Here is a 16301-nt window from a genome sequence, read left to right on the forward strand (position 1 = left end):
TCCAAACAAAAAATCCTCCCTTTTATTCCAAAAAAATTGCAGTATATCAAAAGACTATTGTTTTCAATTTTTAAACTTTGTTTTAATAATTGTATATAAACAAACGTACTTAAGTTGTATCAAAAAGCTGCAAGGAAGTATTCAGCTGCTGATGCCTCTCCTTCAAAAGACAGCATTGTCAGTTTCTGTACACTCAGTGTTAGTCTTTCCATGCTTTCAGAAGACCATCTCAGATGGTCTCTTTTGAAGAAGAGAGGCATCTGCAGTTGAATACTCCCTTGCAGCTTTTTGATACAAAAGACCATCTCAGATGGTCTCTTTTGAAGAAGAGAGGCATCTGCAGTTGAATACTCCCTTGCAGCTTTTTGATACAAAAGACCATCTCAGATGGTCTCTTTTGAAGAAGAGAGGCATCTGCAGTTGAATACTCCCTTGCAGCTTTTTGATACAAGCTAAGTACATTTGTTTATTGATTATGAAAAACAATTTTGAAAAATGAAAAAAATAGTGTTTTGATATACTGCTAATTTTTTAGGAATAAAAGGGAGGAATTTTTGTGTGAAGTTTTTATGACCATTGATGTGTTCCCTAGGCAAGCTTGTCAAGTCGGCTTTGCTTTTTAGGGCTAACTGATGTCTTTTCTCCAAATTTTTTTATTTATATTGTTGGAATGTGATTCCTGCTATTTTTTTTTTTTTTTACCTTAACTGCTAAATGTATTACTTTGGCAAAACACATGTAAAATTGCCATGCCGATAGTTATGTGACTCATTCTTCCTTCCTTTTCTCAGGGAATTTTTTTTACTAAAACTTAGCTCGAGTTATCTGCAGCAGGACCCATAGGAATAACATGGGCCCTTGCTGCAGATAACTCAAGCTAAGCTTTAGTAAAAGACCCCTTCAGTGTCTGTCTTCTGCACTTCCCTTCCCCATTGGCAGTTTTAGGCAATAAAATTGCATTGTAGAATTCTGGGGGTGCTTAGGCACTCACAGCACGCACAGGGCTGGTGCCTATGGTCCTAATTGACTATTTTATAAAGTCCAATGTTGCCTTTATAAAATATGCATAGAGTAAATAGGCTTTTAATCGTGAAATTTAATGTGTTAATAGAAAATGTTCTGTTAATATGGAGCTGGACATGCCACATATTTTGCTTATATGCTTACTTTTGTCTTTGTTTGCTTTGTAGACTGGTTCGGAGTGCAGCCCAGTTGATGGACCCAAAGCAAGCCAAATGGATAAAAGCCCAACCAATCATGTTGAAGAAAGAAGGGTAGAGAAAGAAGGGACTCCAAGCCTGGTAAATGGGTGCTGTGAACCAACGGAGAGCAAAAAGCTGATGGAAACAAACAATTGGATAAATAATCAGCCTGTCACCCAACCATCCAAAGAAAATCTCAGCTGGAAGCACTCTCCAGGTCTCCATCAAGCAGTCACTACCAACAATGCAAAGCTGGAGGATGCTAGAAACTTAGTTGCATTCTCTGCAGTGGCGGAGGCCATGTCTTCATATGGTGTACCAGCATCAGGGTCTCCATCACTGCTGTCAATGCAACTCTATGAGAAATTTAACTCTGAGATGAACAACAGGGATGGAGCGGGCAACTCAACATTTGCACCATCCGATAACTTCTCCACCAGTGAGGATCTCAACATGCTGAAGGCAGCACTGACTCTTGCCAAGCATGGGATGAAGCCCCCAAACTGTAACTGTGATGGTCCAGAGTGCCCTGACTATCTAGAATGGCTGGAGAAAAAAATAAAATATGCCATAAATGAGGAACAGAATCGATCATCCCATCCTTTCAGCCAGGTACATAATCAGCCTGTAGAAAAAGGTGCTTTTACAGATCCGGTGCCTGCAGCAGAGAAAACACTTGCAAAATGCCCTTCTGAAGCTCTTCTCTTTTCCCAAAGTGCACTGAACATTGCAAAAGAGAAGAATATCAGCCTTAAGACTGCCATCGCTATTGAAGCACTCACTCAGTTGTCGGCACTTCCGCAGCCAACAAGGGAGACATCTACTGCTCACAATGACCCTCTTCAGTCCACGCCATTGGTGTCCCAGGATGAGGTTATGCATAACACCTGTTTAGATAGAAAGGAAGCCCAGGTCTTGCCCATCTCCAGTCATGACCTGTTCCAGAAAAAAAGCCTTCAGCCTTACATTGGTGCTAATGTATCTCCGACTCAGAGGCAGACCTCTCAGGAACAGGCTAAGAAGACTGGTCAAGAGGGATCACATTACGTTCCTGACCTCAACGCCTTACACAACTCGTCTGATCATCTCCCTGCACCTCCCACCACCCCACAAAAAACAGAATTTCCTGAGCAATGGAAGATGGAAACTAAAGCTAAAGACATGTGGTTGCTCAGTCCAGATCAGCCCATGTCTCATTCTGACCCTATGACAGGGTTAAAACATTTGCTGGGTAGTACTGAGGATTATATCAAATCGGTGTTTAAAAGACCAGAAGTGTTGCCCAATAAAGTAAAAACTGCAAAGTCTAAGAAGCATATGCTATACTCGCCCCGAAAGGAGCAGTCTAGCCCTGATTACTTGAAAATGTCACCCAACCAGCAATTTTCACAGTTTCTACAAGACACAGAATTTCGCAAGAAGACCCAGACCGTGCTTCAGCGGCATCTCCATCATAAACGAAATCTGTTTCTGGAAAAGTCTCTGATGAAAGCCAGTGCACAGGAGCAACAGAAGTGGTGGATCCCTGGCTCACCAGTCTCAACCCAGAAGTCAAACAAGAAGCCTGTGAAGGAGAGGAAGAAAAAAGGGCAGTCTCCCATCCAAAAGAAAACTGAACCCAAGACCAAGACACCACGAAAGCAAGTTCATATCAGAAAATCAAAGCAGAAAGGTGTTCAACTCTTTTTGCCCATGAGACAGATAAGTTTGGAAGGATTTCGCTCATCTGGGAATTCAGAAAATCGGTCAGAAGTCATGCAAGTAGAACAGGCTCTACCAAATGCCCTTGAACAGACATCTTCTCTCTCTACCCCTCAGATCACCCCAGAGTCTGTGTTACACAAGCAGATTGTTGACAGCCCATCATCCAACACTCAGGAATTATGCTCTTTAAGCCATCCCAGTGCAGGACAGACCCAGAGCTTCGCACGTGGCATCACTCCACCTGGTGGTGTGCTCTCAAACTACCCAGTGTGCTCTTCATCTTCAGTGTCCAATGCCATTTGCAGTCCTAAACAGGGTGAGCTACCCCACAGGCAGCCTATGGATTCCCTGCCTGCCCAGAATGAGGTACTTCAAATGGATGATAAGTTTGAAGATCTGATGAGGCAGTTTGAGGCAGAGTTTGGCGACAATTTCCCATTGCCAAATCCTGAACTTCCAACCCCAAGCAATGAGGGAACACAGGCAGAGCAAAATTCCCACCACCATCAGCCTCCAGAATCGGGACAACCCACTGGCTCCTGTGCAGCATCTGAAAGTTTTAATCCTCCCAGTCTGGTGCATAAAGTATGTTCACTCGCTCAAGAAATTTCACAGGATTTTGAAAATGGCTTTGTGCCCAGACCTCCAAAGCAGATCAAAATTGAATCATCTGGTGCTATTACTGTGCTATCTACTACTTGTTTTTATTCTGAGGAAAACCAAAATGCAGAAGACTCCTTGAATCCTGATGGGACACCCACCAAAATAGAGAATTCCTTCATTCCTACTCTGAGTGGGTTTTTAGAATCTCCTATGAAGTACCTGGATTCTCCCACCAAGAGCTTGTTGGACACCCCAGCAAAAAAGGCTCAGGCAGAATTCCCCACTTGCGACTGTGTGGGTAAGTGAAAGCCAGTTATCCTTATTGTTCTCAGACAACTGGAGCAAAAAGTTCTTAATCTTGGTAAAGGTACCATAAAATCCCTATTTTTTTTCTCTGTAGTCGTACTAGCTTGAGTGCTTAAAATACCAACCTGTCTGTCTCTTGGCAGGTCTCTCTTATCTACCAATATGTTTTTCCATTTCTATCATGGAACATTTTGCTGAAATAGAAGATATGTTCTGACCATAGTGTTTTTACTAAAAACGAATACTTTTCCCTTGAGTCCATTTTGCATCTCTCTGTGCTGTGTCCATGCTGTATATGCATCATTATGATGCTTGCCTCTGCTCTGAAGAGGGTCAGCACTGCAGTGCCCCTCCAAAATAGGCAGTTTCTGAAAATATTTTAACCCCACTAACAGACAAAATAAAAACCGCAATGGAGAGTCCCTATTATTTTGTTTGCTTTAATTGCCAACTGAATGATCTAAAAATATAGAGGGCCAATATTTTGTGGTGCCAAATCTGCTTACAGTTAAGCAGATTGCTTATCTGCTTAGCTCCTAAGTTGATTTTCAGCTGATTTATCCAGTTAACTTGGACTGCTGAATGTAAAGTGCTAAATTTATCCGAATAAGTAGGGTAAGCTATTTATTCAGTTTTTCTTATCTGAACAAAGTTAAGTGGATAGTGGCAGAATATCAGTAACCCTGGCCCAGTAACACCCTTCACTCCTCCCTGACTTATGAAAATAAAAAAATGTATCTACTTGCCACCACTAGATGTTTATCTCTGACAAGCCATGCAATTAACGCCAAAGGTAAGCAAATTTTGGGGGTAGTTACTAAGGTACATTATTAGGTGAATTTTTGAAAGAGAAGGGCGCCCATCTTCCAACACAAATCGGCAGATGGGCGTCCTTCTCTCAGGGTCGCCCAAATCGGCATAATCGAAAGCCGATTTTGGGCGCCCTCAACAGCATTCCGTCGCGGGGACGACCAAAGTTCCCAGGGGCGTGTCGGCAGCGTACCGAAGATGGGACAGGGGTGTACTAAGAAATGGACGTCCTTGGCCGATAATGGAAAAAAGAAGGGCGTCCTTGACGAGCATTTGGCCAACTTTACTTGGCCCATTTTTTTTCACGACCAAGTCTCAAAAAGGTGCCCGAACTGACCAGATGACCACCGGAGGAAATCGGGGATGACCTCCCCTTACTCCAGTGGTCACTAACCCCCTCCCACCCAAAGAAAAAAAATTAAGACATTTTTTTCCAGCCTCTATGCCAGACTCAAATGTCATACCCAGCTCCATCACAGCAGTATGCAGGTCCCTGGAGTAGTTTTTAGTGGGTGCAGTGCACTTCAGGCAGGCGGACCCAGGCCCATCCCCCCCTACCTGTTACACTTGTGGTGGTAAATGTTGAGCCCTCCAACCCCCCAAAACCCACTGTGCCCACATGTAGGTTCCCCCCTTCACCCATAAGTGCTATGGTAGTGGTGTACAGTTGTGGGGAGTGGGTTTGGGGGGTTTCTGGGGGGCTCAGCACACAAGGGAAGGGAGCTATGGACTTGGGAGCAATTTAAGAAGTTCACGGCAGTGCCCCCTAGGGTGCCCGGTTGGTGTCCTGGCATGTCAGGGGGATCAGAGCAGTACGAATGCTGGCTCCTCCCACGACCAAATGCCTTGGATTTGGTTGTTTTTGAGATGGGTGTCCTCGGTTTCCATTATCGGCAAAAACCGAGGTCGCCCATCTCTAAGGTCGGCGATCTCAACATTTAGGTCGACCATCTCTTAGGTCGACCTAAATGTTGAGATTTGGGCGTCCCTGACCGTATTATCAAAACGGAAGATGGACGCCCATCTTGTTTCGATAATACAGGTTTCCCCACCCCTTTGCGGCACCGTCCATAGAGATGGACACCCTTAGAGATGGTCATCCCCATTCGATTATGCCCTCCACGGCGCTTAAAGGCCAACTGAATTTCAGTTTCAGTTCCAAAACTGACCCAAAATCCGTACTTGTTCCTGTTTTGATTTTAGCCAAAACTGCTGACGTATTTTTGGCTGAAACCAAAACAGTACTGTGTCCCTCAAACAGGAGCAGCCCCCACTCCCTCCCCCATCCTGAACAGGAGTAGCCCCCTCCCAGACTCCTCACCTCCACCCCCTTGCCCTGCTTGTTGGTGGTCTAGTGCAGTCAGTGACAGGAGTGATCCTCAGTTGCTCCTGTTCATGTCAGCTACATTGTCAAAATGGCTGCCATGGCTTCCAGTAACAGTCTTATGAGACTGCCACTAGAGGTCACAGCAACCATTTTGAGATTATTCTGTAAATTAAATAACACAGCTGCTTTATTCCTGGAAAGACAATGGCATCTCAAAGCTGGCATTATTTTTCCTGCCCAGGAACATTGAGCCGCTAATCTATGACCACTCTTTCAGGGTGGCATCTTAAAGAGGCTAGAGAAAAAGGTTTGCCCCTCCCCCCAAATACACCGCGCTGAAGAGCCCCCCCCCCCTAAAGACTCCCCACTCCCCTGTATGCTCTCCCGGGCTTACATTACGTCTCCCTAGTGGTCGAGGGTAGGATTGACAGGAAAATTCCCCAGTTGCTTATATGGTAGCCTGACCCCTAGCAGTAGTATCGTGAAAATACCACTAGAGTTTGTGGCTGCCATTTTGAACCTGAAGCCAGCATGGGCAGGAGCAACTTGGGGATCACTCCTGCTCGCCCTACCCTAGACCACTAGGGAGAGAGAAGGTAGGCCTGGGAACCTACAGGGGGTGGGGAGTTTTTGGAGGGTCTCTGGGAAGGGGTCTTCTTCATGGAGGTGTCTCTGGGAAGGTGTCTTTCGCAGCATACTTTTTAAAAAGATAACTGGCTTAAATCTATTTATGAGAATCCATCAAACTCATTATAGGACACTTTCCTTCTTCCTTTCTTGTATTTATATTCAGTTGAGTAACACATAGGATTGGATTAACACTCCATTGGCCCTATGGGGAACTATAGCTACCTGATGCAAGGTTCCACATTAGGAGTCACTGCCCAGGAAAAGGATCTAGGTGTCATCATTGATGATACATTGAAACTCTCCGTCCAGTTTTTGACGTATTGTATCTGTGCACGTCAGTGTACTGATGCTGTTCATTTGAGACGTTAGACCGTGTATGTTTGTTTCTTTTTTATCTGTTCACCATTCACAGATGCTCTAGTATTTTCAGAAATTGCAACACTTACAAACTACAAGGACTCCTGAAGCAGGCCTCTGTGGCCGAAACACGATTCGTGTTTCCAGTATTTTTTGTGAAATAAACCTCTGATGTGGACTCTTTGAGTCCATTGGATGTTTTGACATCATCTTCATTGTCTCCTTTGCTGTGTTTGTTTGCCACAAAACCTTATTGTCCATGGGTTCTAAAAGAAAATTGATTTTATCTTTCTATTACCAGTCCACTGGGATGAATATGCAATCCAAACTGAAGTCAATAACACAACTAATTATCACAAGACAAATAAGAAGTGTATCAAAAAAAAATATTTCACTGAAAACAACCACCAGTTGACAAGAGAAGGTTCATATATCACGTGTATCTCGCATTAAAGATCAAACACCCACCACTTGTAATCATGGTCCTGTTTTTGTGTGCTCTGAAGAACAATTTAATGTGAAGAAGTGCAGAGTGATGCACTTTGGGTGCAGAAATCTAAAGGAGAAGTATAAGATAGGAGGAGAGAGATTGAAAAGCACAGCTCAGGAAAAAGGGACCTGGGGTGATGGTGTCCAAGGATCTCAAGGTGACTAAATGCGACAAGGCAGTGGCCGCGGCCAGAAGGATGCTAGGCTGCATAGAAAGGGGTATAACCAGGAGAAGAAAGGAGGTGTTGATATCCCTGTACAAGTCATTGGTGAGGCCCCACTTGGAATATTGTGTCCAGTTTTGGAGGCCCTACCTTACAAATACTTGAAGCGGTTCAAAGAAAAGCAACAAAAATAGCATGGAGTTTGGGCCACAAGACATTTGAGGAGAGACTTGATGACCTGGAGGTGTATACCCTAGAGGAAAGGAGAGACAGGGGTGATATGATACAGACATTCAAATATTTGAAAGGTAGTAATTACAAACAAACCTTTTCCAGAGATGGGAAGGTGGTAGAACTAGAGGACATGAATTTAGGTTGCAGGGGGGCTGAGAGGGTAGTAGATACCTTTAATGCCCTCCCGCAGGAGATGGTAGAGATGAAAATGGTAACGGAATTCAAAACTACATGGGATAAACACAAAGGAATCCTGTATGGAAGGCATGGAACCAAACTAGGTTAGCGGTGATTAGATGGCAGCATCTGTAATTGAGAAGCAAAGCCAGTGCTGGGCAGACTTCCACGGTCTATGTCCTGATCATGGCTGGACAGATTTGGATGGACTGGAGTGGGGCTTCGATGACCGACTTTTATGGTCTGTGTCCTGGAAATGGCAAGGACAAATCAAGATCAAATATGCATATGTAGTATCACATCATACCTTATGCTATGAGTATTTCTTGTTGGGCAGACTGGATGGGCCATACAGGTCTTTATCTGCCATCATCTACTATGTTAGTATGAATCTGTGCAAGAATTAATAAAACCCCAATTTAATAAATAAGCACCTCTCTCTATATATATCTATGTGTATAATATGTTCATGAACAGGTGGTATCTGTTTTCTTGCTGGCTTTGTGACGATGATATACATTTTCCAACACTTGTACAGTACAAAGAATGTGTAGCCCTGGAAAGCACAGATGCCCTGCCGGAGGAAATTATAGGACAGGTAGGACACAGGTGGAGAAGTAGGAGTGGGGACGGAGGAAGAATTCTCAGGCGGGGATGGAAGGAGGCAAAATAGTATTGGATTTAGGCTGGAAATGTGAAAGGAAGGGAGAGGGAAGCAGTTAAGGTTGCGTTAGGGAGACAGTGTGCTCAGCACCTCAAATTGGAAATCTAAACTTTGTTGAATTTTCAACAGGTTGCTGCTAGTGCATATATATTAGCTGTTCTGTGCACAGGTGTGTGTTTGTTAGAAAATATCACAGCAAATGGTTTTACAGAGTACAGCAGGGGTGCACAATGTCAGGCCTTGAGGTCTGCAAACTAGTCAGGTTTTTAGGATTTCCCCAATGAATATACCAGAGATTGATCTGCATGCATTGCCTCCATTGTACGCAAATAGATCTCTTGTATATTCAGTGGAAATCCTGAAAACTCAGCAACTGGTTGCTGCCCTGGAGGACCGATATTGATCACCTCTGGAGTACAGGATGGAAGCTCCTTTAAGCCACTCAAAAAGAAGCAACTGGAATTCTGAGTCACTAGTTGGTGCTGCGGCTACCTGGATTGTTGACACCTGGTTCCAAAGATGATTGTTCAGTGACAGAATTTATGACATCAATTCAGAAACCCAGTCAGAATACCCCTCTTTAAATTTTTATATCATAATCATAGCTATAAATGTCACTCTATTCTTATTCTGTTAACCTGCCTCTCAAGTAATTCTACTTAGGGCTTAATTTAGTAAGATTGTTTCCCCCAGTTTTGTGTTGCAAAAAGCTTCATGAATCAGGCTTTTGGTATTATGAATACATTTTATATTTTTATGGTGCTTTCTTCTCAAAATGCTTTACAGTCAGGCTGACACTAAAGCCTAAATAAGGGGTACACCTTTTAGTTGAGGAGAGGGATCAAACAAATCAGCTTCTGCTTTTGCTGCTAAGCTCCCTAGTTGCTGACAGTGTTGTTTGAAGTACTAGGTCAGGGGTAGGCAACTCCGGTCCTTGAGAGTCGCAGGCAGGTCAGGTTTTCAGGATATCCACAATGAATATGCAGGAGATAGATTTGCAAGCACTGCCTCCATGGTATGCAAATCTATCTCCTGCATATTCATTGTGGATATCCTGAAAACCTGACCTGCCTGCGGCTCTCGAGGACCGGAGTTGGCTACCCCTGTACTAGGTCAAAATACTTAAGTAAAGATAAATGCATATAAGTAAAAAGTATAATGAAAACTGCATTAAAAATTTACTCAAGTAAAAAAGTAAGTGCCTCATATTATATACTTTTGAGTAAAAAGTATTGCGACTACAAAATGTGTGTTTGTTTATTAAATATAATATACCGCTAATGGCAGTTGTATCATAGCAGTGAATTGACATCAATTAAAATTAAAATCAAACACTTAACTAAATGAAAGGAACGCTGATTGAGGACCTTTGGCACAAGTTGCCAGTGGAAATATCCAAATGACAGCCAACAACAAAACTCAGAATCAATTGAATATTATTGTATTTTTCTACATTTTGTCAAGTAGTGGCAAAATACGATAAGTGCATTATCTCCTTACCAGCTCTTACTCTCACTTGTGTAAGCCCCAAGTCTTCATCCAGTCTCTCTCACTCATGTAACACCCCTCAGCCTTTGTTCCAGTTTTTGCTGCTTCATTTGGTTTACTGAGGAATCATATTTTACTTACAGTTAATACATTCAAAACATTATCCTCCCTCGTGTTCATCATAAAAAATATTATATACAAAAATAAAAGTAAAATCTTATGTTTGACAAAGCAAAATATTCCCATATAATTATACATATAATTAAAAAAAAAACCCATAACAAATGATAAACAACAAGTATCTATTTTTTTTTTTTGGGGGGGGGGGGGGGGAGATTTAGCTCACATAAGTACATAAGTAGTGCCATACTGGGAAAGACCAAAGGTCCATCTAGCCCAGCATCCTGTCACCGACAGTGGCCACCTTTTTCAGTAGTAGCTCAAGGTGAGTTACATCCAGGTACACTGGGCATTTCCCTGTCCCTGGAGGGCTAACTATGTTTTCCTTTTTCTACTGGGGGCCCCTGCCCTTCCCTACCCTCCATTCCTTCTTGTAGCCCAGCATCAACCCTGCCTTGCCTTCCCCCTCCCCCATAGTCTGGCATGATGGCATCTCCCCTCCATTCCCAATCTGGCAATCCCCCACAAAGAAGCTCACCAGTATTACAAATAAAACTTTTTTGTTTTGTTTACCTGGGCTTTCCTGCCGCTGATGAGGCCCAGATCAGTGGTGCAGTAATGGAAAGGAGGCCCAATTTGTCTCTTCACAGTGCCTGTTAGCTGCGGCCCATGTGAGAGCGATTTCCATGGGTAAAAGTTAGTGCCTACATGTTGACATCTAGGTGCGCAATTTACAGTATCCTGTAAGGGGCCCTGTTACTAAGTGGTGGTAAGCCCAATGTGAGCTTACCGCTTGGAACTACCACTGGCGCAGTGCGGGCGCCAGCGGTAGTTCCACCCCACCGCATGAAAAATATTTACTCGGGGTTACCCAGCGGTAATAAGGCAGTGCCATGTGCTCCCTGTTTACTGCTGGGTTAGTCAGGGGCCCTCATCGCCACCTCAGTGGATGGTGGTAAGTGCTTCCCCCTACATGGCCATGCAGTAAGAGCAGTCTTACCGCATGGCCTTGTCTTTTGTCAGCTTTTTTACCTGCTGCGGTAAAAAGGGCCTCAGCATGCGGCAAAAACAGCCCCCGCCACTAATGCAGGGCCCTTTTTACCGCAGCTTAGTAAAAAAAAAGGGCCCCTAAGTTTGGTGCCAAGTATGTGACCTGCCTATGCCCTGCCTACTTGCACAGCCCCTGTGAAGTTATGCACTAAAGCACTTAGGAGGTCTTTTACTAAGCCATGGTAGTGTTTCGTGGTAGAAATCTGCTGACGATAAACGCCGAGATGCCCATTATATTCCTATGGGTGTCTTGGAGTTACGACCAGCTGATTTCTACTCCAGCTTAGTAAAAGACCCCCTTAGGTGTTAAATTATAGAATTTCTCCTAAGTGCAGTGTGATGCCTGATTTCTATTTGAGCACTTCAGGTTAGGCGCCTAACTTGTAACATACTGTATAGAATTAAGGGGATTATGTTTGAATGTCTTTGTTTCATGTTGCACACTGATACTGGTTTATTCAGCCCTTTTGACCCATTTTAGGTGCCCTCGTTTAAACAGCAGTGAGCAGCTAAAGTGGGTTTTTCAGTGTGGTAGACAGGAGCCTTTGCATTAAAAATCCCACATTAGCTGCCTAACACGGGAGAAGGTGGGATCTGGGCGGGACCTAGGCAGGAGGAGACGTGGTTGATTGTGACAACTAGGTCATTACCCTGTGCTAGCTGTCGGGAATGCCCATAGTACAGCTGAGCTTACCGCCACCTCAGGGTGAGGCAGTAAGTGCAACTGCGCTATCAGCAGTCATTATTGCAGCTGCTGTCACAGTAGGTGGTGGCAGCAGGACTCCGATTCCCTCCTCCCCAGCTTCTCTGACAGTGCCCATACATCCGATCTCCTTCCTCTGACACCCCCATTTATGGTCTTTCCAGTTAAAGACCCTGACCCAAAACCATAACCTCTGGCCACAAGCTGCCCCCTCCCACAAAGGCTAGCTATCCCCCATCTCCCGACCCTCCTCCCAATTCCTCATTGGTGGTTAGTGGTGCCGGGCGGGAACACGTCCCCTCTGTTCTTGCCCGGGTCTCAGCCAGGATACAAAATGGCTTCCATGCTCCCTAGTGGTAGTCTTGTGGTACTACCAATAGGGTGGGGTCATCCTTCCATATAAGGAAAATATCCTTATATGGAAGGGTGACCCCTATGGTAGTACTGCAAGACTACCGTAAGGGGGCATGGTGGCCGAGGCCCAGGAGGGAGCAGAGGGGATACGCTCCTGGCTGGCACCACTAACCACTAATGCTGAACTGGTAGGACCCAGGAGAGGGTTGAAGATGGAAGGGGAGAACTGGCCTTTGTGTGTGTGTGGGGGGGGGGGGGGGCAGTAGCTTGTGTCCAAGGAGCATGACTTTGGGTGAGGGCTGGTATCCTTTAACTGGGAAAGGGGAATTAAATGGGGGAGGGGGATCAGATATACTGCTACTGTCAGAGGGTGGGGCCGCAGCAGCTCTGTCTCTTTATTTGTGGAGGCTCTGCACTGTGTTACATGCAGTGCCTGATAGCACAGGAGTACCTGCGCCTATGTGGTCATTCTCTGCCCTCTGCGCTAAATGTAGGGCTCATGCCCCCTGCACTTACTGCACAAGCTTTGCTTTTACCACATGGTGATTTTAGTGTTAACCATATGGTAAGTGCAAAATGTATCACATTTTAGTAAAAGAGCTTCTTAAGGTTGTTGGATAAGGATGTGCTGAATTACTGCTTAAGTGTGCAGCCTGCAGAAAGTTTCCGATTAGTTCTGTTTGACAGTGAGATCAAGCACTCATTGTTTTGAGTGCTGTTCTAGATCTGTGGGCTTTTCCTCCAAGAACTTGCCTAAATCCTTTAAAAATCCAGCTATACCATTTACATGTGACCACATCTTCTGTCAACAAATTCCACAGCTTAAGTGACTGAGTGAAAAAAGACATTTTTTTAAATTTTGTTTTAAATGTGCTTTCTATTACTTTCCCTTTGTCTCAGTTCTGTTTGAATGTGTCTAATTACATGCACTTTATGGTATGATTCTTATACTTTCAACTGGGTTCAGGGAGGTCAATTTTACATGCATAAATCGCTATTTACCTCTGAAAGTAACTTGGAAAATTGTTCCCCCAATGACTTGATGCCAAATCCACAAAATATGAAGGAAATATCACAGCAGAACAGTTTGCAAATCCAAATGTAATGGTCTGGCTTAAAACTATCTAAATGTAAAATTACAGCTGCTTCTACCTACATCAGCCACATGAAAGAAGCAGCTCTTGGTTAAAGTAGCAAAATGCCTAAATGAATAATTTCAAGGAAACAGGCATTCACAATTGTAAGTAACTCAATAAATTCCAGTTTCTCTATCCAATCTAATTCAGATTCCTAATGGAATGTTTTGTCAGCGATATGCATAAACTGCCTCCTATTCCCTCCCCCTCATCTTTCCCCTTTTTTCTGGTCCTCCATTTCCATGCTTTGTATTCATCCCCCTCACCATCCCAATTCCTTCTCTGTCACTTATCCCTTCTCCACTTTCTCCCTTAAAAAAAAAATTATTTATACAAATTTAAAAACAAAGAATATACTTTGAATAGGAATCATATGGAAGGTAATACATAACATTAAACAGGGGAAGGAGATCGGATGTATACTAGGGAAGGAGATCGGATGTATACTAACAGAAGAAATATTTTTATAATACCACTTGTATAGTCCATATTAAGATGAGGGCAAGGCAAACTTCCCAAGAGAACACAGAATAAAATAAAGAAAAAAGGAACAAAGGAAATGAAGTGGTTAACAGGCTTTAAACTTCAAAATGCCCAAGCAGTAGCAATATAACAAATCATGACTCGGATTGTAATACTGGAGACACTTTACCCCAAACAAAATGCTGCAACTGAGAGGGATCATAAAATATATAAGAACTGCCCTCTAGAAGAACTACACATTTGCAGATAGATTACTGCAATTTGATTTGTATTGGATGCAAGGAATACATCTTCAAAAAGCCACAAACAGTACAAAATACCTTGTCATGTCTGATCTATGGCGCATCCAGATAAACCATGCCACACCACTGCTGCAGTCCCTGTACTAATTACCCATAAGAGCAAAGGTGGTTTTCAAAGTATATATCTTCGTATACCAGGCCACCTATGGCAATGCTCCGAGTTATATGATGTCATTAATAGAACTACCACTACTAAACAGAGAAGCTGCAAAGGGGTGGTCTACAACTTATACCACACCACCAGCTTTCCATATAATGCGGCTAAATGGTGGAATACATTGACCAAAGAAATATGACATGACACTTCCTATAAATGTTTTCATAAAAAAATGAAAACATTCTTATATAGGAAATTCTTGCTAATGGATGTAAATTAAATCTATGCTACAAGACACCTGATCATACACACCCCTTTGCTACCCTAGCTAGACCCCCCCCCCCCCCTCCCGATCCTGTACTCATGTATCCTTTCCCGAAATCTGTATATTTGCTTAACTTTATGTAAGCCACATAGAACTGAGTGTTCAACTTGGGCAAATGTGGGGTATAAATCCAAGTAAAGAAAATAATGAAGCTGAAACTTAGCACCAAGAACAAGAACCTACTGTCACATGGAGAGAAATGTCTTCCATCTAGTTTGGGTTCAGGTATAGATACATCAGGAAAAATTGATTTCTTCCCACCCCCCAAGAAAGTTGCAATCCTTCATGCGGAAGAACAAGTGTAATAAATAGTCTATGTTGGAGAAAGACAAAAGTTACTAAAAGTGTAGTTCTGGAAATTATTTCATCTACTGAACTTTCAAGTATTTCACTAATATTTAAAGGATCAGAAGATATATCTACAGCAGAAGCCTCACCAGCCAAGTCCACCTTACCAGGAACTACAGATCTTTTGAAGAGGAGGCAATGCAGCATCAGAAAAATGGAATATTTCTTTTAAGAATCTATAAAAATAGATCCTTTGAGGAGACTCAACATTTGAGGAAGATTCAAAAGCCTTAAATTCAGTTGTTTGGTGTAATTACCAATATTTTCTACCTTTCAATGAAAAATCATCTGTTCTTGGGTAAGAGAAGAACAAGTTGTTTCACCTGTTGAACTGTAAGACCCAAATCCTCAATTTTCATCTTAGACATTCTAAAACTCTGCTTCAAAATCTGTAATTTTGTGGAATTCATCTGAACAGTAGGAACAATTCCAGAGCAAACCTTATAAAGAGGCTTTAGAGCTTGCCAGTCAAGTGTCAGTTGTGCAGGTTTAACCAAAGAGGGAACGACTACTTTCGCCATCCCTCCTTGAAGCACAGCTTCAGCCTCCAAGACTGGTGCCATTGCAACTTGCACTGGCGCTGTCTCCCTCAAAGCAGAAGCATGCCCCCAGTCATGCTCTCCAATGCTACCCTCTTGGGGATGCGTGCTCCAACTGCCGCCACAGCTCGCTGGCTCTGAGGCGCTCTTAAGTGACATATCACCCCTGAGACATGGGCCTTCTCTTGCACCCAAGTCAGCCGGTATGCCCCATAAAGGTGCCTGCATGATGCTCGTACTCTCCGGTTTGCAAGTCTGGGGAGTCTGAGTTGGGCAGGCGGGCACTGAAATCTTTCCCTTCCTCTTCGGCATAAGGAAAAATACTGTAACCGCAGAAAGAGGTAGGAAAGTTTTCAAGCACACCAGAGTACTGAACCATTCTTCCCACTAGGACATCATCTTATCCCCACCCAGACTCCAATTTCTGCCTTCTCACACTTTCTTCAAAGACCTGTCCGCTTGCTTTATTTTTTACCCTGTCCATAGCCCTCTCTGTCACTTTCAAATGCTTTCCAAACCCTCCAGGCATAGGAGCCGACTCTGTGGGTGCTTGAGCACCCCCAATATAGAGAAAATTCCTTGTATGTATCTAGAGAAGGGTTATTTCCACTGGGCTTAGCACTCCCAATAATTTTGAAAAGTTGGCTCCTATGCCTCCAGGTCTTTCAAACCATCTGTTCTCCCCATAA

At 43.5% G+C, this 16301-nt stretch overlaps 1 protein-coding gene across 1 annotated transcript in view; it reads left to right on the top strand.

The window, feature by feature from the left end:
- The window catches only part of TET3 (tet methylcytosine dioxygenase 3), a 348515-nt gene that overhangs the window by 224188 nt on the left and 108026 nt on the right, over nt 1-16301 (top strand). The window contains exon 4 of the mRNA XM_030201791.1: nt 1191-3807. Within this exon, the coding sequence (XP_030057651.1) occupies nt 1191-3807 (2617 nt within the window). The remainder of the gene's footprint in view (nt 1-1190; nt 3808-16301) is intronic.

This window comes from Microcaecilia unicolor, chromosome 4 (assembly GCF_901765095.1).
Source record: "Microcaecilia unicolor chromosome 4, aMicUni1.1, whole genome shotgun sequence".
Lineage (NCBI taxonomy): Eukaryota > Metazoa > Chordata > Amphibia > Gymnophiona > Siphonopidae > Microcaecilia > Microcaecilia unicolor.